Source organism: Oncorhynchus kisutch, linkage group LG11 (genome assembly GCF_002021735.2).
Source record: "Oncorhynchus kisutch isolate 150728-3 linkage group LG11, Okis_V2, whole genome shotgun sequence".
Lineage (NCBI taxonomy): Eukaryota > Metazoa > Chordata > Actinopteri > Salmoniformes > Salmonidae > Oncorhynchus > Oncorhynchus kisutch.
In genome coordinates, this window is record NC_034184.2 from 60,416,677 (window position 1) to 60,441,216 (window position 24,540).

At 42.5% G+C, this 24,540-nt stretch overlaps 1 protein-coding gene across 2 annotated transcripts in view; it reads right to left on the bottom strand.

Annotated features, from left to right (window-relative positions):
- LOC109899490 (collectin-12) overlaps positions 1–24,540 on the bottom strand; it is a 59,305-nt gene that overhangs the window by 14,465 nt on the left and 20,300 nt on the right. For both annotated transcript variants that reach the window (XM_020494778.2, XM_031835993.1), the window contains one exon: positions 2,112–2,234. In XM_020494778.2, the coding sequence (XP_020350367.1) occupies positions 2,112–2,234 (123 nt within the window). The remainder of the gene's footprint in view (positions 1–2,111; positions 2,235–24,540) is intronic.

A 24,540-nucleotide genomic window follows, 5' to 3' on the forward strand; every position in this document is an offset into this window, starting at 1 on the left:
GAAAGACACACTCACATTAAACCATACATTTACTATACATTGTTTCTCTGCATAACACACACACAAACACACACATACACACACACCAACACTCACATACACACACACACACTGTATAATATCTGCCCAAGAGCTATGCCCTACTATGGCATGTGTAGTAGGCCAGCTGTGCTGCAGCTGTGGTTTCTGGGTGTCATCCCTTCCTCACACACAACACACACACACCCACCCACACACTGAGCAGGCACTGAGTATGCACGCACAAAAGCATACACACACACACATGCGTGCATACACACATACACACAACCTGACAACTCCGCTTATTTTGGCTAAAGCTCTGATTATAGCCCAGAATGTAGTGGCAGATCCCATGCACACAGCCTGAGCACAGAGAGAAACAGAGGAAAAGAAAGAAAGGGAAAAATAAATGAATGCGGCAAGAGTGCTGAGTGAGGACAACGAGTGGGGAGACTCCCCCTACACCCTCTAATCCCCCTCTCTGTGTCCTCTCCTTCCTCATATTCATACTTATCTGATCCCTACCTCATCCAAACTGGGTCGTGTCTCAAATGCCACCCTATTCCCTATATAGTGCACTAATTTTGACCAGAGCCCCCTGGTCAAAAGTAGTGGACTATATAGGGAATAGGCTGACATTTGGGATGCAGCCCTAGTCTTGCCTGCAAGGAAAGCCTATATCATGGAGGTTCTATATCTCAGTGGAGACCACATACACACCATAAAGAGATAAAGAGACAAAGCGAGGACATTGTTATGGGTGAGAGTAGAGAGTACAGGGTCAGAGATATGCTGTATTCTACAGTACAGAATACAGATGTGAGGTGAATAGAGCATTGGGATCTCACTCCACATAACCATCTGGACCTGACTGCATGTTTAGGCTGTGGAGCTGTGGTTCCCTGGACAGCCCAGTACTACAGCTCCGCCAGTAAAAACCCAATTTCAGTGGGTTCTGCTAGAGTGGCACCGAGTTCACCGCTCATCTGGTCTAAATTAGGGATGCATTAAAATGTGCAGCGGGGAGCAAGGATGAGGATTGACTGCTGACTGACTGAACCCAATTGTGAGTGTAAAGGACATTACTTTTAATGCAGTTGAGAATCTCCCAATAACCACGAGAGAGGTAAACCAGTGTCATTTTGAGATGTTGTAAATAGGGGGGGAAAAAACACGTGTACACATATGGGAATGGTTTAGCGCAATTATCACAGGAACAGTCTTAAGTTTGGCCTTCGGACCGTTGCGGGACAGTTTTCCCAAAGCTGGAAAAATCAGAACGCAGGAAGTGGAGCTCAGCAAAGCCGCGGGTTGGTTCCCGGAGGTGTGATTGGGGGTGTTGGTTAAATAAACAGAGACAGGGTGAATGGGGGGACGTGTGCAGGGGTGCAGGAAGGGTGCAAGGGGGAGGACAGACAACGGCACTGAGGTTTCGTGGAAAAGCAGAAAAAAGGGGGCAGGCTGCGGGTGGCAGACTGTGTGTAAATGTTACTTTCGAGAGAAAAGGGATTGTTTTAGTTTCAGAGATTGTGATGATCTGGCAGAGTGGGATCTCTCAGAGTTTCCATGACTCTTCCACTTACCTTAATGAATAACAATGAAACATTGTCCAACAGCATCTATGTCATGTTTGGGCAGACCGAAAGGGGTCACTGGGGGGGATGTTAGGCACACAAACACACAACACACACACAGCCTGGTCCCCCCCACACACACACTCTCCAATGTAATCTTATTTCCTGGCAGGATATGAACAAGGACCCCACGCACAGTTTGGACAATCACTTTCTCAACAAACCAAACGACTTCAGTGAAATATGTCAAGTAGCAACATGCAGGTTTGTTTGACCGATGCTAGCCACCACGGTTGGACAATGACATACACTTTCTATTCTATGTCTCAAAAGTAGCATGCCCTTTTGACAGACACACCAGCATGAAAATATGTCTCTCCCTACCTCTTTAATGTTGACACCTTATTCCCTATGGGTCCTGGTCAAAAGTCGTGCACTACATAGGGAATAGGGTGCCATTTGGGACGCAAGCATGCATGCACTTTGACTGACAGATCGATGTGTGTCTCCGCTTACCTTTATACCCGAGGACAGCCACAGCGATGGTGAGTAGAGTGCACAGCACGTAGAGTAGTGCTATGGAGGTCTTTAACGCCCACTCATTCTTACACTTAGTGCACTGGGTCCCCTCCTGGATCCCTACACAAGGGAGAGAAATGCAGATTAATAAACATTTGGGAAAATAGTTAGCATATATCCTTTCCTTCCTACATCAATATTCACAATGTAACCATATGAAGTGAAAGGATGTTATGGTTATCATACCAAAACATTTACTACATTGTATGAAGGTCCTGGGTCTCTGTGCATTGCCTGTGGCAGGGTTATTCAACTCTTACCCTACGAGGTCTGCTGGTTTTCTGTTCTACCTGATAATTAATTGCACCCACTTAAATCAGTCCCTGATTAGACGGGAACAATGAAAAAACGTAGTGAAACTGGTTTTGAAGTCCAGAGTTGAGTTTGAGGGGCCTAGGGGATAGGGTGCCATTGTCATAAGTAGTGGACTATATAGGTAACAGGATGCCATTTGGAACACATGTGATCAGGTGTCTATTGTGGCTCAGATGGCTGCCGAGTCAGTGGAGACAGCAGCGAGCGAGGTCAGAGTGGGGCCTAGCTGGCCCTATGTGGGCTGGGAATCTGGGGTCTATCCAGGTTCTGGGTCTGAATCTCCAGATCAACACATCTGGACAAACAGCCTGGAGGCCACATTAAAGGGCCCACTGGTCCCCCGAGGGCCCGGTTGGTGAGGGGGTGAGGGACACCAAACAAACACATAAGATGAAGAGATATGATACCAACCTCCTCTGATTCAAACCATGGACCTTCAAGTGGGGAAAGTCACAGAGCCACGCAAGCATTCTCCTACATTCTCTTGGAATATTTCTTTCCAAGGATATCTTTCCTGACAGATGAGTGCCGAGATCCGCAGTGCTGACGGGAACACAGCTGTATTTCATTTGAATTCAGGAAGTGGGGGAAAATGAAAGGTCTGCTTTCCATGTACCTGAAATAAAACTCCTTTGCATGTTCAGCGCAAGGAAAGCCACTTCCAAGACATGGAAATTTCCATGGTAACACAAAGGCAGCCTGTGCCAATGCAATCTTTGTGTTAACACTTCTTGGCCTATGCTAAATATATGCCTATTGAGCTTCCTGTTTTGTTTAATGTGATTATGATAATGAATTATATCCTAATAATTTACATATTTCCCAGGGTGCCTTTCAAGTGAATTTTTAGAGTACCACCCATGACTATGTTTTCTAGTAACAGAGACATGATTGTTTCTTTCATTCATTTTTATCCATGTCACATTTGCTGAGTGAGATCCTAATTGAATGACTCAATGTTTAAAGACAATTTATATTTCATAAGGCCTTATTTTGAGGGTCTAGTTAAACCCTAACAAGGTCACCTGAAATTCATGGTTTACAGGCCACAGCATGCCTGTAAAGTAATGTGTTATTGTTATTAGAAACCAGACAGAGTAGGGATAACCAACATTCTGAATTTGTTTTCACCTGCAACCTATATTCAGAATGACTGCTAGGGTTGGGAGGACTAAGATACTGTATGATACTACCTAAAGCAGAGGTATTCAACTCTTACCCTACAAGATCCAGAGCCTGCTGGTTTTCTGTTCTACCTGATCATTAATTGCACACAGCTGCTGTCCCAGGTCTAAATCAGTCCCTGATTAAAGGGGGACAGTAAAAATAATATTCATAATGCAGTGGAACTGGCTTCAAGGCCCAGAGTTGAGTTTGAGGGACCTAAAGCATCTAAACTGGAACAACTATTTCAGTAATGGGTGCAATAAGTCCAAGTAACAGATTTGATCCGTTTAGAAAAATGTACGTTATTTATATTTGAGTAGCATAAGATTAGTTAATCAATCAAAAACATAGATATTGAAACAAACAATTCTAAAAATCAATGCATGCTGTGAAATATGATAACGCTGGGGGTGGTTTTGTTTCAGCTATGGTTATTAACACCAACACTGAGGTTATTTTACACCACTTAGTGTTCATTTGACTCTTTACAGTGTTAATTTAAGCCTAGATTTAAGCCTAGTGTAACTAGAAATGTTACACTAGTTAACACTGTCCAATATGCTCTGTGCTATGAAAGGGACACATCTGCAGCCTTCCATACGTTTTAGAACTTTGAAGAACCATATATGCCACGCGAAGAACCCCACTCTTAACTAAAAGGTTAATCTTTATCGGGCAAGAGTTCTCCAAGGAACCTTAAGAGCTGAGGAAGAACCATTTAAGAATCTTAATTTTTTTTAGTGCACTGGAACCATTTGGTGCCCGAGCACTTGAGTCACCACCCATACAGTTGAAAAGAGGTATAGCTAGCAAGGGATAGCTTTAGCCAATTAGAAAAAAACTGGAGTGATCAGGTCGTCATTGTAAATAAGAAATCCTTTTTTAATTGATTATAAAAAGTTTGTCAGGTTGCTCGGCTGCTATAGGGCCGCAGTGGGACTTGAAGATGCATTGTGTCCACACAGCCACACAGCCAAGTCAGAGTGAAAATTTTCTTTACCTGAATGAGTGTTGAGGCACGGACAAAGCATACGCAAACACAGTTCCACACTCCAAGCTTTCACTAGCTCCTAGCCAACCTTGAGTCATTCATGTTGACTCAACTCCCTGGCAGTCCGAGCAAGCAGCAGTCCACTAACTTCACTTTAGCTCACCAAGGCTAATTATGCACTCCCCATCGCCCCTAACAACCCCATGGAGCACTTCAGCAGTCGGCACACTGCTCGATGACACAACATGTTAAGACAACACAACTGGAGAGCTGTTCTTTTCATTACTGTTACTCTTTAACAACAGTCACTACAGCGCATTCGGAAAGTGTTCAGGCCCCTTGTCTTTTTTCACATTTAGTTACCTTACAGCCTTATTCTAAAATTGATCTAATTGTATGTTTCCTCATCAATCTACACACAATGACAAAGCAAAAATAGGGTTTTTAGAAATTTTAGGTTGTCCTTCTGGAAGATTCTCCCATCTCCACAGAGGAACTCCGGAGCTCCTTCAGAGTGTCCATTGGGTTCTTGGTCACCTCCCCGACTTTTCTCCCCCAATTGCTCGTTTGGCTGGGCGGCCAGCTCTAGTCTTGGTGCTTCCAGACTTCTTCCATTTAAGAATGATGGAGGCTACTGTGTTCTTGGGGACCTGCAGATATTTTTTGGAGTACTTCACCAGAGCTGTGCCTCTACACAATCCTGTCTCAGTGCTCTACGGACAATTCCTTCAACCTCATGGCTTGGTTTTTTTTCTCTGACATGCACTGTCAACCGTAGGACCTTATATAGACAGGTGTGTGTTGTTCCAAATCATGTCCAATCAATTGAATTTACCACTGCTGGACTCCAATCAAGTTGTAGAAACATCTCAAGGATGATCAATGGAAACAGGAAGTACCTGAGCTCAATTTCGAGTCTCACAGCAAAGTGTCTGAATACTTGTAAAAAAATAAGATATCTGTTTTGATTTTTAATAAATATGCTAAAATGTCTAAAAACCCGTTTTCACTTTGTCATTATGGGATATTGTGTGTAGATTGAGGAGGAAAAATAAACATTTCATCCATTTTAGAATACGGCTGTATCGTAACAAATGTGGAAAAACGAAAAGGGTATGAATACTTTCTGAACGCACTGTAATTACAGCTAAAGAAGGTAATCAAGAGAAAGTCAGAGAAGGAGAGTAGAGATGGACAAAGAGCGATAGCAGTTGGGAAGCAGCAAGAAAGAAGAGAGAAGAAAAAGACAGAGAGGGAAATAAAGAGAATGAGACAGAAATGAGAGCGAGAGAGAGAGAGAGAGATATGAATGATAGCACCTGGTCACCTTGCTATCCTGACATCACATGTTTCCTTTTGGAGCTGAGGTACCTTGTCCAGCTCTCAGTGAGTCATGAATGGCACCCTCACATGGCTTAGGATGCCCCCATCTATAACTGGCCCCTCAGTGGCCCCCTTAAAGTCTCTTAACAAGGACTAGCGCCTACCAAGAATATCTCTTACAATCACTGTGCAAGTTCTGTGTCTGCAGTCAGTTACACAGAATCACGTCAGACAGGTCCAATAGCAGCTGACAAATGTCTTGGTCAGTGACAAAGATCCGCTTCAATCTGTGGTTTGCCTCTATGCATAGATCGTTGTAGATCATAGCAATGCTCGTTGAGTATGTAGCCGCCAGGGCTAAACAAAATGGATATCAGAGCTTCCGAACATTTATAACGACTGACGTGTGTTTGGAGTACAAACCCAATGCCGGCTTCCACTGCTAAACAAGCACATGAGAACACCACTTCAAAGTCATCAAAAAGCCTTGCGCCAGAAACAGCAGTGCTATCTAAATATGTTGACAGAGTTCTTATACATCTATTGCTCTGAAAGTAAATCAAAACACTAGAAAATGAATTTCTACAATACACAGACAAGGCGTTCCAACTTTTTCGTCATTAGACAATGTTGACAGGATCAACCGAGCTCCCAGGATTAGCTGTCCAATTATTCAACATGGAGGACAGCTGTCAAAACACAAACATGGCCGCCACAACAACAAAGCAACCTGCAACCCCCTCCAGCTCATTCCATCCCTACTCTTTCCAATCGATGGTCAGGTTTAGAGAGAAGGGGGCTGGAGGTATCAGATGAAGCAGCTGTGTTCTGTTGGGCTCTTGTGTTTTTCTGCACCCCAGTGAGATCCCAGTGACAGTCTCAGTCCAAGGTCGTGATCCAAAGGTCATGGCTTGGTTGTTTGTCGCCCAGTGGGTGACTTCCTGGATGGGCCCTTCAGTCTGACAACAGACACAGGCTATGTCCTAAATGGCACCTTATTCCCTTTGGTCAAAAGTAGTGCACTATATAGGGAATAAAGTGCCATTTGCCCTGGTCAAAATTAGTGCGCTATATAGGAAATAGGATGCTTTTTGGGACACCGTATAGATGCTGGACTCCTGACAGCGTCACATCAAAGTTAGGTCAATAAACATTGTCACTCACTGGGAAAGCATCGTTATGTTCATGCTGTAGGCACCTGGGATTTAAGGCCCACAGATTCCCGTGTTGAATGTTAGAAGCCTAGTAATCATCTGACAGATGTACAATGGACAATTCAAACAAAATGTGAAACATAAACTTTCTGTTCTCATATCAGATCACCAAACCAAATCCACAAAACAGACGGCAACATAGAGTAGAGAACCACTGATAGCTGATGCCATTTAAACATTGAGTTTTGAATTTACCAGAGATGAAGAGGCAAAGCGAGAGGTTTTACTCCGGCCGAAATCTGTCAACGAAAGATAAGCCCACGAAGTGACTGTAGGCTACAGTGACTTATACAAATTTTTTGAGGAAGGATCTGAGAGAAATTAGAGCAGATTCCAGAGAAATGGAGACAAGAATGAATGCGGCGCTTCCTTCTTCACAGTTTAACAACAATGTGTTGTCTATCTGTGGAGTTTCATGGTTCCTTCAGACTGGCTGCTACTCATTCAATTGGACAGTGGGGTCGTCATCACTTCCCACAGCTGCACGGTCAAACCTAGGTTAGCCTTGCCGACCACGACCACAAAACAACCAACATCCAGGATACTGAGACCATACTGAGACCACAGACTGACAAAAACACTTTTATTGCTCACAGCAAAACACAATGCTGCTCCAAACAATAAGAACGTTTTCCACAACAAGTAAAGAACACCAATCTCTTTTCCAAACTAAGTGCTGTTTGGGATGAACAGTGTATGCTGTTGTTCTTCTAATGTTATTGAGTTCTGACATCCTGACAATGTCTACCTTGTTCACATCGGAGTATGCTGTTATGTCCCAGAGCTTTGCCTTTGACTAAACGTTTGGTCAGTTTACTGGAACCGTATCCTCACCAAGCCTCATCAACTTGTTCTCTTCCACAAATCGACCATTAAAGGGTCACTCTGGGATTAGAAAAACATAAAACTGCTCAAGTGGCCAATGGCTTGTGTCATTCATTTCACAGTCCGAAAACGGATGTACCAATCCCGGATTGCCCTTTAAACTCTTGGCCAGAATGTCAAACGGGACGTCCCTGGGGCAAACGGTCGAGCAGAAACGTACAGCCTTGCTCATTAGAAGACAGGGTTAATTTACAGTAAATATGAGGAGAAAGCAATATTAACCGATGAGGAGCAGAGGTCAGTGAGAGGAGGTCAGTGAGCGGAGGTTAGGCTCTGAGGGATCTGAAACTGTGCCCTGCCTAACACACACTCAAACCCTTTCCAGAAATCAGCACAAAATCAGCTCCAGGAGGGCAATCATCGCATTGCTATGTGAAAGTGAACTTCTGGCATCACGGATGGTTGAGATGGTTGAGAAATAGACTAGTTAGATAGACTCCTGGTGAGAGCACATAAAGACAATGGACAGTCATGGAGAACCTTGTTGTGCCGAAAGACCAAAACGGTGTCTTTCGAAAAAGCAGGACAATACGGTTGGAATGGTACATTTGTTTTGTAAATCATGCTCAATTCTGGACTTTTCCTGCAGCCCATCTGTGGCTCTTTACTCCAAATAGAAATGAGAAGTTTAATAAGATCGTTTGATATACTGTAAACCAAGCCAAGAGCTCTTTTTACAATTTGGAGGGGGAGGAAGGCTCAATGACTGACTCATACGCAGCGCTGACTTCTTCAATGGCATAAAGTAGTACAAAGTACGAGACAAAGTGTGTGTGTGTGTGTGTGTGTGTGTGTGTGTGTGTGTGTGTGTGTGTGTGTGTGTGTGTGTGTGTGTGTGTGTGTGTGTGTGTGTGTGTGTGTGTGTGTGTGTGTGTGTGTGTTTGTGTGTGTGTGCGTGTGTGCATGTGCCGTGTGCGTGTACGTGTGTGCGTGTGTGTGCGTGTGTGTGTGTGTGCGTGTGTGTGTGTGCGTGTGTGCATGTGCGTGTACGTGTGTGCGTGTGTGTGTGTGTGCGTGTGTGTGTGCTTATGCCTATGTCTCTGTGTGAATGAATATGCATGAATAAACACATTAGGAAAGTTGAGAAATACACCTAGGGCTGTGGCGGTCATAACATTTTCTCAGCCGGTAATTGTCAAGCAAATAACTGCCTGTCTCACGGTAATTGTCACTTAATTAACATAAACACATTCAGCATCTCCTGGTTTCCACACAAGCCACTGATGCAGACCTTTGGAAAATCTTAATTTTAAAAAGTCTAATAAATCCATTTAATTAAAACATATTTTTTTTACTTAACTTTTATTTAACTAGGCACGCCAGTTAAAAAACTAATTCTTATTTACAATGATGGCCTACCCCGGCCAAACCCGGACTACGCTGGGCGCCGTATTGTGCGCCGTAATATAGCCTACACCTTCACAATAAATACATAATTTATTTTAGACAGGTCTGAAGAAACACGATATGAAGAAAATGTAGTCTATTTCAGATGAACAGAATAGCATACTCTGAGTTGTCCTTATGCTAGGCCCTGATCTGGGCTACACTATTTCATTTAGCAGACACAATTTGGATAGAATTCCGTGGCATTATTTTATATTATTTTATAGTATGAAGAATACAATTGAACATATTTTCTCCAAGCAATTCGAGGGAGTGCGCAAATGCGACTATTCGGTGTTGAGCAGTTAACAAAGAAACAGGTCCTCCTGTATACTTAATTTAGAGTTATTTATGCAACTTATTTGTGATACAAATGTTGGGATATATGTTTTGATTGTTAATACATTCTAAGGCTGTATGATGCGAATCTAATGATGATTTGAAAAAAGTCTCATGGCTGCACACACTTCATCAGTCTCTCATTCACAATTTGACAAGCACTTAATAATGACTCTGTCACACCAGCCTTCGCTTTGGCTCCCCATCCTGTCCAGCTCAGGTGTTCAGCGTCGCCGGCCTTCTAGCTGCTGCTGAACCTACTGCTGGCAAATGCCCTTCACTCATCAACCCCGGACTTGTCTCGTCATCATTACACACACCTGGTTCCAATCCCCACTCTATCATCGTATATATACTCCCTCTGACATTTGTCTTTGTCGGTCACTGAAAATGTTACTTGTTTTCATGACAGGAATCTTGCCTACTATTTCCTGAGTACTTTATATTTTGCACTTTGGGTTCATCCTGTGCCTTTTTGTTTATGAAGATATATTTTGAGCACAATATCTTTTGGGTTTCGTCCCGCGTTGATCTATGGTGCTTAATTAAATACAATAGTTCTAAACCTGTGACTGCCTCCTGCCTACTCCTCTCTACACCAGTGACAGCCTCAAATTTCCCAGCTTCATCTCCTTTGTGTGGCCGTAAAACCCCCAAAAAAATCCATGCCTTTTGTGTCCAGTTTCTGTTGTGTCCTTGGACTGAATATAATCGTCATAATTCTCTTCTCCTGGCTGTGTGCTCTGAAGCACCTCTCACTCACATGGCTCTCTCAGATTCTAAATTATTATTAGCCAAAGCTTGTCACGTGATCGGGTCCTTCTCAAAGGCTACTAATGAAGACATACACATCGGGGACGCAACTGCAAGCGTCCTTTCAAATTCCAAGGCTCATATTGAAGATGTTGGAAGAACTGTCCACATTTACATTTCGTCATCCAACAAGATAGTCAGCCAACAGGATGAGTAGCCCTAACAAACAGCAAAAGCATCAGCCTATGTCAATCTACTATCCCCCATAGTACAAAAGGTGACCTATTCTATTCTGTGCGAGAAATTAATATTCCAAGCATAGTCAAGTGAAAGGTGAATATTGTCACCCATCAGACTATTCTTGATTTAATCTTGTCTTTACACATACTAAATAATATATGTGTGACATTTGTTTTGATTTAGAATGGACCAATATCATGCACCTGTTTCAAAACTTGGGAGGGGAAAAAAATACATGTCATCTATGCACTTAAATAGATAATGGAGGATGATTTTCCCATGGTTCGTTTTCATGCCAGCCAGGTAGGCTATACTCCTGTTGTAAAGATAAGCAATGTGTTCGAAATTAGGAAAGTTGAGAAATAAATATAGTAGATCCTCCTCTTTTTAAATATGGGATCCTCCTCTTTTTAATAGAGGCCATTTACACTAGATAATTCACATTAAAACTCTTGTGTTCTCACGCAATTGCTCACGGGCTCTCATGAAGTGTTTGATTAGAATTTCGATGACATTTGCAATGATGTCAGAGTGATTAGAGGGACAATAGAGTGCTGAGTACCAGGCAGTAAGTTTGGCAGGCTACTAATGACCATCAGCAGCATCAGAGCTTGGAGAAGCCTAATTACCGTGACTAAACGGTCACATGGAATTTGACTGCCGGTGTGGCGGTAATACGGTCACTGTAACAGCCCTACTTACACCAATGTTAAATCCTGTCATTAAATGACAATGCATAAAGCCAAAGTATTTGTGTGTGACTGACTAGGAGGTATCACTGTGGTTGGTACAGCAGAGACCCAGCTCTGCTTCCCATTACCAGGATTCTGCTCTATGGGGAGGGGGAGGTCAGCCACCGTGGCTTAGGGCTTGGTTCAACTTTACGCACAGGCTCCAAACTGGGCCTCCAAGCTAAATAAGCTAAATGTGCTCAAACAACCATTCAGTCCAGCTCTGGTCCTGGCAGTACAGCCTGCCTAATAACTGACTATTTAACAGCTTGGATTGAATCGAATCCAAAAACATGTCCCCTGTGTTCACTTAGTTTGTACCTGTGAATGACGTAATACATAGCGAGTGGAGGAACCAAGCGGGCCAGAGGGCTCTAAGTTCATGCAATCGTTCTTGGGGGCCCCAGGAAACTGACACCATCTCTGCTGCATGTGTGGCCTGATTTAGACTCCATCTCTTGTATTACATGTGATGGAAACCATACGCCTCCACCACACGAGACAGGCGGGGGTGATGCGAGCGGTTATGAGTGAAGAGGGATGGAGGGAGGGTGGCAAAGAGGAAAGGGGGATGCTGAGATTGAGATACAGAGGATGAGGGAGAGAAATGTGGAGAGGGGGGACAGAGAGGAACAGAGAGAGAGGGGGAGGATACAGAGAAACAGAGAGAGAAGAAGAGGACGAGAGAAACATGGACAGACATAGAGAAAGCAGAGCAGATGTAGTAATGACAGTAGAGAACAGGCAGTAACTCCTGTCACACTACAGTAAAGTGTGACGAGCCAGGCAGGAAGTGTTTGACACTGTGACAGAGATCTTAGGAAAGTCTGAGACAGGGATCTGCCACGTCCCCATAGATGGAACCAGTGATCCTCCTACCAACCCACAAAGTAATTCTATCACATATCTACTGGTCTCAACTGGTCTCTGCTGGTCACCTACTGGTCTCTACACTCTTAGAAAAAAAGGTTATTTGCAGAGGGATAGGGTTCTACCAAGAACAGTTTTGATCAGAGGAACCACTTTTAGAGGATTTTTTATTTAACCAGGCAAGTCAGTTAAGAACAAATTCTTAATTACAATGACAGCCTACCCAGACAACGTTGGGCCAATTGTGCGCCACCCTATGGGACTCCCAATCACAGCCGGTTGTGATAATGCCTGGAATCAAACCAGGGTATGTAGTGACACCTCTAGCACTAGAGATGCAGTGCCTTAGACCACTGCACCACTCAGGAGGATAAAGTGTTTTTGTAAGGCAAAGGGTTCTACCTAGAACCTTTAACATCCTAAGAACCACTTTTCTTTTCCAGGCAAGAAAGATTCTTTGCAAAGCAAGAAGGGTTCAGCATATAACCATATATCATATTTCCCAGCATGCTCTATTGCAGGGTGATTTTCAGAATTGTTTGTTTTAATATCTGTGTTTTTGATTGATTGATACATTTTATGCTACACAGAGATAAATAGAATATAAATTTTTCTAAACTAACCCAATCTGTTAGTAGTTGGACTTATGGCACCCGTTACTGAGATATTGTTCCAGTTTAGATAATTGAGGTTGTCTGAATATTCAATCTTCCCTGCCTTGGCAGTGATTCTGAATGTAGGTTCTGGGTGATTAAAAAAATATCCACTTGTTCGATCTCTTAACTCTGGTTTGATTCCAATAGGAATTAAACACCACTTTGCAAGTCAACATAATGTGACTTGCAGATCTGATGTGGCCTGTAAACCAGGAGTTTCCTAACAGCATTGTGTTTAGGTTTATACAATGGGTGGGTCTAATCCTGAATGCTGATTGGTTAAAACTGCATTCCAGCCAGTGTCTATTCCACAAGTTATCACCGGCTAAATCTTTGATGTTCCATCTGACAGTGCAATCCACTGTCTCATCAGCCCAGCCAGGCAATTTATGAACTTGATCTCCACTATAAAAAGCATCTAGACATTACCTCACATTTCTTTTAGACTAGCATTTCATTTTCAACAGCAGAGATTTGTATAAACCATGCTGTCTTTCTCTCTGACATTTGCAACATTGTTTCAATATTCAAATTCGATCTCCAGCTGTTATCAACGGGTCGGGAGTCGGGACCAGACAGACAGGCAGGCGGCGTTTCTCCTCTGAACAACAGCATCCTGACAAGAGAGCAAATTTTTATGAGGCAAAATTGCATCTCATTAGTTCATTGTTATGGATGTGTTCAAATAAATTTCACTAGAAAACAGCTTAAACAAATGCAAATACTGCTACTGTTGTTATTCTGGCTGCACTGTTTTGACATGACACAAGTTAGCCATAGTTGGCTAGCTAGCAAGCAAGGGATAAGCCAGTATGGCAATGGAACATTTAGAATGAATGACCGAGTAGAGTCCATAGATACAGAACAAAAAGACTGAATGACTGGTTCGCGTCTCTGGCAACCCGAAACGATAGAACGAATGACCAGCCAGCTTGGGTAGCAACCCTAGATTTGTGTCGGGACTATATCTAGTGGAAGGATGAAATAGTATGAATACATTCATCAAAAAAACGTTTTTTATGAAAATATGTAAATCATTATTTGAATATGTTCGTAACCAGCTGTATAAAAGTGATAATTTCCTCGATGCCGACTTTGTCTGGGGCCTAACAACACCTATTGCAACATATCCTCCAAACACCATTTTCTCTGGCATTATCACTTAAATAACTAGGCCCTCAAAGAAATATATTTTGATATATGTAATGTATTGTCATAAATAATTACATTTTAAAGGCTAATAAGGCTGGTGGAATCATTCATAGAGGGTTCTAGGAATAACCCTCTGAAGATACTGTTCTCTACTGGTCTCTACTGCCTACTGGTCTCTACTGGTGTCTAATACCTACTGGTCTCTACTGGTCTATAACTGGCCTTTACTGGTCACCTAAGAGAATCCTCAATAGTAGAACACTACCATGTAAAACACACAGCTCACAATCATTCAAATTCTTTCAAATTCCCATAATGCATGCTTATATTTCCCCATGGTATTTCCCTGGTTCTGTACTCATAAAGGGAGCCGGGTACATGTATTTTACATGGTGTAACAACCTCTCTAAATCTCCCAGACACCCCCTCTGATCTATTGAGTAATGTCAGACAGATAAAAGGAGTGTATCTGGGCTGCAAAAAGAAAAATAGCGCTTGAGATAAAGATACATGGTGCCTCTACAGTGGATATGAAGGTGGCCAAATTCCTCACTCTTCACCATGGATAAGGATCCAGTAGAGGTAAATAAATAAACACCTCCAGAATTGTTCTCAAATTAGTTGCGGTTCAACTTTAAGGCATGCAGGCAAAGAGGCGGACAGGCAGGCACGGAGGCAGATAGGGAGGGAGGCAGGGAGGAAGGAAGGAAGGCAGGGAGGGAGGGAGGCAGATAGGGAGGGAGGCAGGGAGGCAGATAGGGAGGGAGGCAGATAGGGAGGGAGGCAGATAGGGAGGGAGGGAGGCAGGGAGGAAGGAAGGAAGGCAGGGAGGGAGGGAGGCAGGCAGGGAGGCAGATAGGGAGGGAGGCAGGGAGGCAGATAGGGAGGGAGGCAGGGAGGAAGGAAGGAAGGAAGGCAGGGAGGGAGGCAGGCAGGGAGGCAGATAGGGAGGGAGGCAGGGAGGCAGATAGGGAGGGAGGCAGGGAGGAAGGAAGGCAGGGAGGGAGGCAGGCAGGGAGGCAGATAGGGTGGGAGGCGGGGAAGAAGGAAGGCAGGGAGGGAGGCAGGCAGGGAGGCAATAGGGAGGGAGGGAGGCAGGAAAGAAGGAATGCAGGGAAGGAGGCAGGCAGGGAGGCAGATAGGGAGGGAGGCAGGGAGGCAAATAGGGAGGGAGGAAGGCAGCAGTATATGCTGTGTTCCTGCTTAGCCAACTAGCTCCCCACCCCAACCCCGATCAGAGGCCCTCCCTGTGTCTGTACAGACTCAGCTTTTTTGCAGCAGTTCCACAAACAGGCCATCTTTCCAGAAAACTACATCAACAATGGTGTGGAGTGAGGGGGTGGAAAGGCCCCTTTTAGCGTGGTGATTTGAGGCCCAAGAAATGACTTGGGTTTTGGTTACAAAGCAAAACAAGGGTTTTAAGCTGCAGCTAACCCCCCCCCCCCCCCCCCCCCCCCCCCTTCAAGCAGTCTGTCAGTGTGTGTGTGTGTGTGTGTGTGTGTGTGAGTGTGTGTGTGTGTGTGTGTGTGTGTGTGTGTGTGTGTGTGTGTGTGTGTGTGTGTGTGTGTGTGTGTGTGTGTGTGTGTGTGTGTGTGTGTGTGTGTGTGTGTGTAGCCTATTTGCGTGTGGTCCAAAGGTTGCTGACCACCATCAGTGACAGGAGTTTAATATAATACTTTCCAAAAAAGGAAAATAAATAACAGTAACTGGAAGGGGTGTTGATGACCATAGCAATACATAGCCAGATACAACATCGACTGAAGCACAGAACATGCATTTCAACAGAAAAGAAGTCAAGAAGCCCTTGGCTTAGCCTACAAAAAAATGTGGAGGTCTAAAAAATATACAGTACCAGTCAAAAGTTTGGACACACCTACTCATTCAAGGGTTTTTCTTTATTTGTACTATTTTCTACATTGTAGAATAATAGTGAAGACATCAAAACTATGAAATAACACATATGGAATCATGTAGTAACCAAAAAAGTGTTAAACATCAAAATATATTTTATATTTGAGATTCTTCAAAGTAGACACCTTTGCCTTGATGACAGCTTGGCACACTCTTGGCATTCTCTCAACCAGCTTCACCTGGAATGCTTTTCCAAAAGTCTTGAAGGAGTTCTCGCATATGCTGAGCACTGTTGGTTGCTTTTCCTTCACTCTGTGGTCCAACTCATCACAAACCATCTCAATGTTTTCTACTGTGTTATTGACTTGTTAATTGTTTACTCCATGTGTAACTCTTTGTTGTCTGCTCACACTGCTATGCTTAATCTTGGCCAGGTCGCAGTTGCAAATGAGAACTTGTTCTCAACTAGCCTACCTGGTTAAATAAAGGTGAAATAAAAAAATAAAATAAAATAGGGTTGAGATTGGGTGATTGTGGAGGCCAGGTCATCTGATGCAGTACTCCATCACTCTCCTTTCTGGTCAAATAGCCCTTACACAGCCTGGATGTGTGTTGGGTCATTGTCCTGTTGAAAAACAAATGATAGTCCCACTAAGCACAAACCAGATGGGATGGCATACCGCTGCAGAATGCTGTGTGCCTTGAACTCTAATTAATACTAATAATAAGTGTGCCTTGAATTCTAAATAATAAATAAATCACTGACAGTGTCAACGGCAAAGCACCCCCACACCATCACACCTCCTGCTCCATGCTTCACAGTGGGAACCACACATGCAGAGATCATCCGTTCTCCTACTCTGCGTCTCACAAAGACACAGCGGTTGGAACTCAAATTTGGACTCATCAGACCAAAGGATACATTTCCACCGGTCTAATGTTGATTGCTTGTGTTTCTTGGCCCAAGCAAGTCTTTTCTTCTTATTGATGTCCTTTAATAATGGTTTCTTTGCAGCAATTCGACCATGAAGGCCTGATTCACGCAGTCTCCGATTAACAGTTGATGTTGAGATGTGTCTGTTACTTGAACTCTGTGAAGCATTTATTTGGGCTGCAATCTGAGGTGCAGTTAACTCTAATGAACTTATCCTCCACAGCAGAGGTAACTCTGGGTCTTCCTTTCTTGTGGCAGTCCTCATCAGAGCCAGTTTCATCACAGCGCTTGATGGTTTTTGCAACTGCACTTGAAGAAACTTTCAAAGTTCTTGAAATGTTCCACATTGACTGACCTTCATGTCTTAAAGTAATGATGGACTGTCATTTCTCTTTGCTTATTTGAGCTGGTCTTGTCATAATATGGACTCGGTCTTTTAACAAATAGGGCAATCTTCTGTATACCACCCATACCTTTTACCAAGTAGGGCTATCTTCTGTATACCAACCCTACCTTGTCACAACACAACTGATTGGCTCAAACGCATTAAGGAAAGAAATTCCACAAATGAACTTTTAACAAGGCACACCTGTTAATTGAAATGCATTTCAGGTGACTACCTCATGAAGCTGGTTGAGAGAATGCCAAGAGTGGGCAAAGCTGTCATCAAGGCAAAGGGTGTCTACATTGAAGAATCTCCAATATAAAATATATTTAGATTTTTTTAACACTTTTATGGTTAGTACATGATTCCTTGTGTTATTTCATGATTTTGATGTCTTCACTACTATTCTACAATGTAGAAAACAGTAAAAAATATATATTAAAAAATAAACCTTGAATGAGTAGGTGTGTCCAAACGTTTGACTGGTACAGTATATTTTTAAATATAATATGTGCACACTCAACTCAAAAGATCTAGAGAAAAAGCTCCATCAGAGAAAGTTAGAATCAGTTATTTACGAAAGGTCAGCATTTTCAACAGTAATGCAGTATTTTGGCAGAGATGTGTCTCTCTTTCCCCTTTCTTTCATAACCATCCCGCTGAGTTCCAGAACCTTCCATGCAATTTCTCTACGCTCTGCTTAGTGTTTTTGTAATGTTTGGATCTGGGCCTATGTAGCCGCCCCTTTAAAAATCGACTCATCTCATTGGTCTCCGTCCCCCTGGGTCTCATCTCCTACTGGATCATTCAGGTGGCAATCAAAATTAACCCAGATGCCACAAAGACCCCCAGTGACGATAGAGCCAAGGGAGAATGTCAAACAGAAACAAACAAGTTAAATTTAACTATTTGGGGGAAAGGAAAGAAAACAAACAAGAGGTCATTTATCCTCTGATGCAAACAGCTGGAAAAATAAACCATGAGCTGGTATTTGAGGCATGACATTTTCTGACTGGTTCCTTTTGTTGCCATTGCTAGACCATCTGTAATGGCTACACTGGGAATAGCATCATCCAGAGATTTCTTTCTTTCGCTCTCTCTCTCTGTCTCTCTCTATTAATCCCTTTCTCTTTCTCTCCCTCCTCCTCTCCTAACTTCCTGCCACTCCGACAGTAACCGGGGTAGTATCCAGAGCCCTTGTTAGCCTGAGCTATGCGCTCCGTGTCCAAAAGTTTGCGTTTCATTTCTAATGCACCATAAACAAAATGCCGGTGGATGTGAAGCCTGCTTTATTGACAGTGGTGGGAAAAGTACCCAATTGTTATATTTGAGTAAAGGTAAAAATACCTTAATAGAAAAGGACTCAAGTAAAAGTGAAAGTCATCCAGTAAAATAATACTTGAGTAAAAGTCTAAAAACATTTGGTTTAAAACATACATACGTTTCAAAAGTAAATGTAATTGCTAAAATGTACCTAAGTATCAAAAGTTAAAGTTTAAATAATTTCAAATTCCTTATATTAATTCAACCAGACGGCACAATTTTAAAGTTTTTATTTATTTACGGAGAGCCAGGGGCACACTCCAACACTCAAGACATATTTACAAACGAAGCATTTATGTTTAGTGAGTTCACCAGAATAGGGATGACCGGGGATGTTCTCTTGATAAGTGTGTTTTCCTGTCCTGCTAAGCATTCAAAATGTAATGGATTACTTTTCCATGTCAGGGAAAATGTATGGAGTAAAAAGTACATTGTTTTCCTTAGGAACGTAGTGAAGTAAAAGTAAAAATATATATAAATAGTAAAGTACAGATATCCCAAAAAACGACTTAAGTAGTACTTTAAAGTATTTTTACTTAAGTACTTGAACTCCCCCCTGTGCAACATGACAACACTCGCATGTCCAGACTGAGTTCATTCCTCATAAAGAGGAGATGTATACTACTCTCTCCCCGCACACCTCATGTAGCCTAGCCCATAGGCCTATAAGTTTCAATAAGGTTTATATCACAACAAAAGTGGCCAAATAACTTCTTAAAATGAAGCACATTAATCTGCTTCACAAGAGGTGTAGAGCCTAACTGGCAAACATAAGCAGCGAGTGAGTTTCTAGTTTGGGGAAGATCATTTCCACTATAAAAATGCACCTTTATAATAAAAGCATTACATGCATAATTGCATTTGCGGTCACTTTTGATAATGGTGTTTTCCGCTAATGGAACATTGGCACTTATAACCTACTGCCATGTGTGCATTGCTGCGCTTATAATGTGAAGAAATAGCCTAATAGTTCATCAACATTTGAAGTTAAATGGTCTGATCTGTTGCGTCAGCAAAATTGCGTAAAAACGTTTTTATGATTATATTCATTTGGGATCTATCGCATCCCACAACTGTCCCAGACTATGTTTGGAATATTTATTTCTCGCACAGCATAGGTCTACTTTTGTACTATGGTGGATAGTAGATTGACATAGGCTAGTGCTTTTGCTGTTCATTTATTTATTTTTACCCCCAATTGTTAGTAGTTACAGTCTTGTCTCATTGCAACAACTCCCACACAGACTCAGGAGAGGCGAAGATCGAGAGCCATGCGTCCTCTGAAACACAACCCAACCAAGCCGCACTGCTTCTTAACACAGCACTCATCCAACCCAGAAGCACCAATGTGCCGGAGGAAACACCATACACCTAGCAACCTGGTCAGCGTGCACTGCGCCCAGCCCACTACAGGAGTCACTAGTGTGCAATGAGACAAGGATATCCCTGCCGGCCAAACCCTCCCTAACCCAGACGACACAAGGCCAATTGAGCCTAGGCTCAAACCCAGAGTCTCTGGTGGCACAGCTAGTACTGCGATGCAGTGTCTTAGGCCACTACGCCACCCGGGAGGCCACTCTTTTGCTGTTTGTTAGCCCTACTCATATTGTTAGCTGATGAAATGTAAATGTGAACAGTTCTTCCAATATCTTCAATTAGCACCTCGGAATTTGATAAGGATGTGCGCAGTTGCGTCCCTGATGTGTCTGTCTTCACTTGTAGCCTGTGAGAAAGACCCAATCACGTGATGGCGCATGCAGCACTCAGCGAGAAGGGCACACCGGCCACTGGCCGCAAAAGGCATGGATTTATTTTAGGGTGCATTACGGCCACACAAAGGGGATGCCGCCTTGAATTTTTTGGGCTTGTCAAATTGTGAATGTGTGACTGATGAAGTGTGTACAGCCTGCCCCCCAAAAACTAAGCAAGCTAATGCCTTTAAGCTACTTTTTCAAGTCATAATTTCAAATCATCTTTAGAGTCGCATCATGCAGGTTTACAATGTATTCAAAAATCAAAACATATAGCCCAATGTTTATAGAACAACTAAAATTACATTAATAACTCGGCAGGTAGCCTAGTGGTTAGAGCGTTGGGCCAGGAACCGAAAGGTTGCTAGATTGAATCCCCGAGCTGACAAGGTAAAAATCTGTAGTTCTGCCCCTGAACAAGGCAGTTAACCCCCTGTTCCTAGGCTGTCATTGTAAATAAGAATTTGTTCTTAACTGACTTGCTTAGTAAAATGAAACTCTAAATTAAGCATAAAGGAATACATATTTCTTTGTTAACTGCTCAACACAGAATAGCATGTACGTACTCCCTCAAATCGTTTGGAGAAAATATCCTTTCTATTTTATTCATATTTTTCAATTGTATTCTTCATACTATAAAATAATGCCACGGAATTCTAAGCAAATCTTGTCTGCTAAATTAACTAGTGTAGCCCACAACCATTCGGCATAGCCAGATTAGGACCTAACATAAGGACAACTCAGAGTATGCTATTCTTTTCTTCTGAAATAGACTACATTTTCTTCATATCATAATAAATAATGGATGTATTGTGAAGGTGTAGGCTATATTGGATTTATTAGACTTTTTCAAATGTAGCTGTTCCAAAGGTCAGCATCAGTGGCTTGTTGGCTATGTGTGGAAGCCAGAAGATACTAAATGTGTTTATGTTAATTAATGGTCAATTACAGTGAGACCGATAGTTATTTGTTGACAATCACCGGCTGACGAAATTTCGTGATCGCCACAGCCCTACCTGCAACCTAAAAATATTTTCACATTTAAACGTTTAAAAAAAACATTCTGTTTTACTGGTCAGGAAACGTATGGCTTCGTTCTCACAACCAATGTGAAACCAAAAAAATACGTTCCCACAACTTCCAAGGAACCAAATGTGCTAGCTGGGTATCTATCATGGAGCAAGCTCAACTGTGTTCCACCATGGCTGCACCCTATTCCCTATTTAGTGTACTACTGTACCTTTGACCAGGACCATTTAGGACACATACCCGTGACAACTGATAACAGTATCTTACAGTGCCCCAGTCAAACCCAAGACCCATTACGTGTTTGGTTATGTTATAAGGTGATAAAGTGTGTGAGGGTTTGATTTTAAGACAGGTATGTGCGTGACCCATTGATTGCATGGTGTGTATAACTGAGTTTGTGTGCGTGAGTGTTAAACGCAGTGGTACAGAGAGATGGGTGGAGAATAAACTCCTAACCCAGCTCCTCTGCCAGAAGTGATTTAACTTCAGAAGGAGCCATGAGGTTCTACTCAAATCACCCCAGTCACACACACGCACGTGTGCGCACGCACACAGTGAGCGAGTACACTGTTGGGGCTAAAAGCTTGTTACACTCCGACCAAAACAGCTCCGACAATGTAATGTCATCATTTACAGGCACTGTGTACTGTACAGTTGATGTATTTGTTCTGTAAGACCAAAAACACAGCAGGTCTGCTTCAGTGTTGCAGATGTGGAGTCCAGATAAAACCATGAGGAACCATGAGGCCATAAAAGTGTTGAACAGATTCTTGGGCTAGTTCACAGGAAGCAGGTTGAGAGAGTCACAATGGGCCAACTCTTTTACTGCCTAGGCGAACACACATCAGCCAAACTCATCACTGTCTTGGTCACATCGCTCAGTAACGCTCAGAAACAGGACCATATGGAGAGCTGACCTAACATACCTCTTTCCCACATGAAGAAATACTACTATAATATACTACAGTACTTACTATACAATTCTGTAGAAAACTGTAGTATACTTTAGAATAGTATACTACACATTGTAATATCCCTTGATTATGTGTAGTATATAATTTTCTTTTGTATACTGTAGAATATTATAGTAAATACTACGGTATACACTAGATCGCAAAAGCACTACAGTAAATACTAGAGTAATGTCTGCAAAAATACTACAGTAAATACCGAAGGGGTTAGGGTCCCAAAGACCCTCCCAATTATTGATTAAGGGGACTATAAGATGTATATGTTTTGCTCCAGGCCTTATAATAGATACGGTTACTATGTGTCTAAAAACTCTGCCACTATACATTGCACAAGCAATCTCTATTGGCCTTTGTGGTCAAGCCCTAGCTGTTACAAGAGTGTGCTTTCAGGCTAGGTCTGAGTCAGCCCGAAACTAGATAAAGAGAAGAAACCACTGTCTGGTTTTGACATTTTGATCTTGTGTGACAGTGGACAATGCTAATGAATTCAGAGAAGCTACTGTACTAGGTTGCCTTATAAGGTAACCTCAGCATATTGCTGCATACATACATTGACGTAGGTGATCATACCACTAGGGAGTGACCACATGTATAAAATCAGCTGGGCCCTCAGGTGGGGTTGCAGAATTTACTCTGAGACATACATGCTGTGTTTCCATTGTCAACTTCTGTCTGCAATTGCATTAATAAAGGTTTGATTGATTTGCTTAAAGATATTGTCTGACTGCTGATTTCACCAATAAGCCAATGATTGACAAGGAGCAAGGAACCTACCCCGACAATCAGTCAGCAAAAACACTACAGTAATTACTATAGTACAGTATATACTACAGTATTTAGTGTACATATACCCTGCCCATTCCCATCCCCCATATTCCAATTTGTGCCACTCCTAAGTGAGAAACCTACATGCCAAGTACAGACCATACATTGTATTCCTTTCATGTTATAGAAAAGAGCACAAGTGCTGAACTGCCTGTTCAGTCCTCAGTCCTCAGTCCTACCTACAGGTTATGGAAAATAGATAATAAAACACTATAGAAAATACTACAGTATACTACAGTCCGCAAAAACACTACAGTAAATACTATAGTACTCAGATATAGAGTATTCAGTCACTGTAGGCATGTCCTCACAGCTGAGCCAATTAGAGAAGACTTGCTTCCTGCTTCTGGAAGTCTCCCAAATGGCACCCTATTCCCTTTATAGTGCACAACTTTCGACCAGGGGCTGAGCCTGGCCAAAAGTAGTGTATCATATAGGGAATAAGGTACTATTTGAGACACAGGCAGAGGCATGCATTCCAATGGGACCCCATGTTCTGTTACGTTACTGTACTCCCTCACTCACCTCACTATGGTGTTGGTCGTGGTTTGGTTTTCATTGTTTCTGGTCAATCTGGAAGAAGCACCTCTCTGATTTGGGGGGGTTTTAGGTTAGGTTGTAATAAGTAACTCTGCCATTCAGAGGAATAATAGCTTTTACAGAGCCTTATGTTAAGATGGTTTGCATAGGATTGCCTAGTGAAACTAAAAACCAGCGTGGACTTGTTTTTGTTGGATCTATAGCTTCTCAAGTGGTTCATGTCATTCTTAGTAAAATGTCTCTTCGTGACTCACTTGAGGACTGGTGAGCATTTTAGGATGCGTAAGGACTGGGTTGGTCAAGTCTTCCACTCTAACTTTCATAGTAAATCAAGAGGTGCTGCCATTTTGGTTGATAAATCTACTCCCTTTGTAGCTTCTGAGGTTATTGCTGATCCTAAGGGACGATACGTCATAGTAACCGGTAAACTGTTTTCTACCCCTCTTGTTTTGGCTAGTGTTTATGCTCCCAATTGGGATGACACAAGTTTCATTTCTTCCTTTTTGTCTGCTATACCCAATTTAGATTCTCATTTGTTGATTTTAGGGGTGGGATTTCAACTGTAAAATGACCCCAGTTCTTGACAAGTCCTCACGAACAACTACAGGCCCATCTAAATGTGCCCTACTTATTCAATCCTTTCTTCAGAAATATGCTATGTTTGAGGCCTGGCGTTTCCTACATCCTACAGATAGACAGTATTCCTTTTATTCTCATGTTCATCAAACATACTCC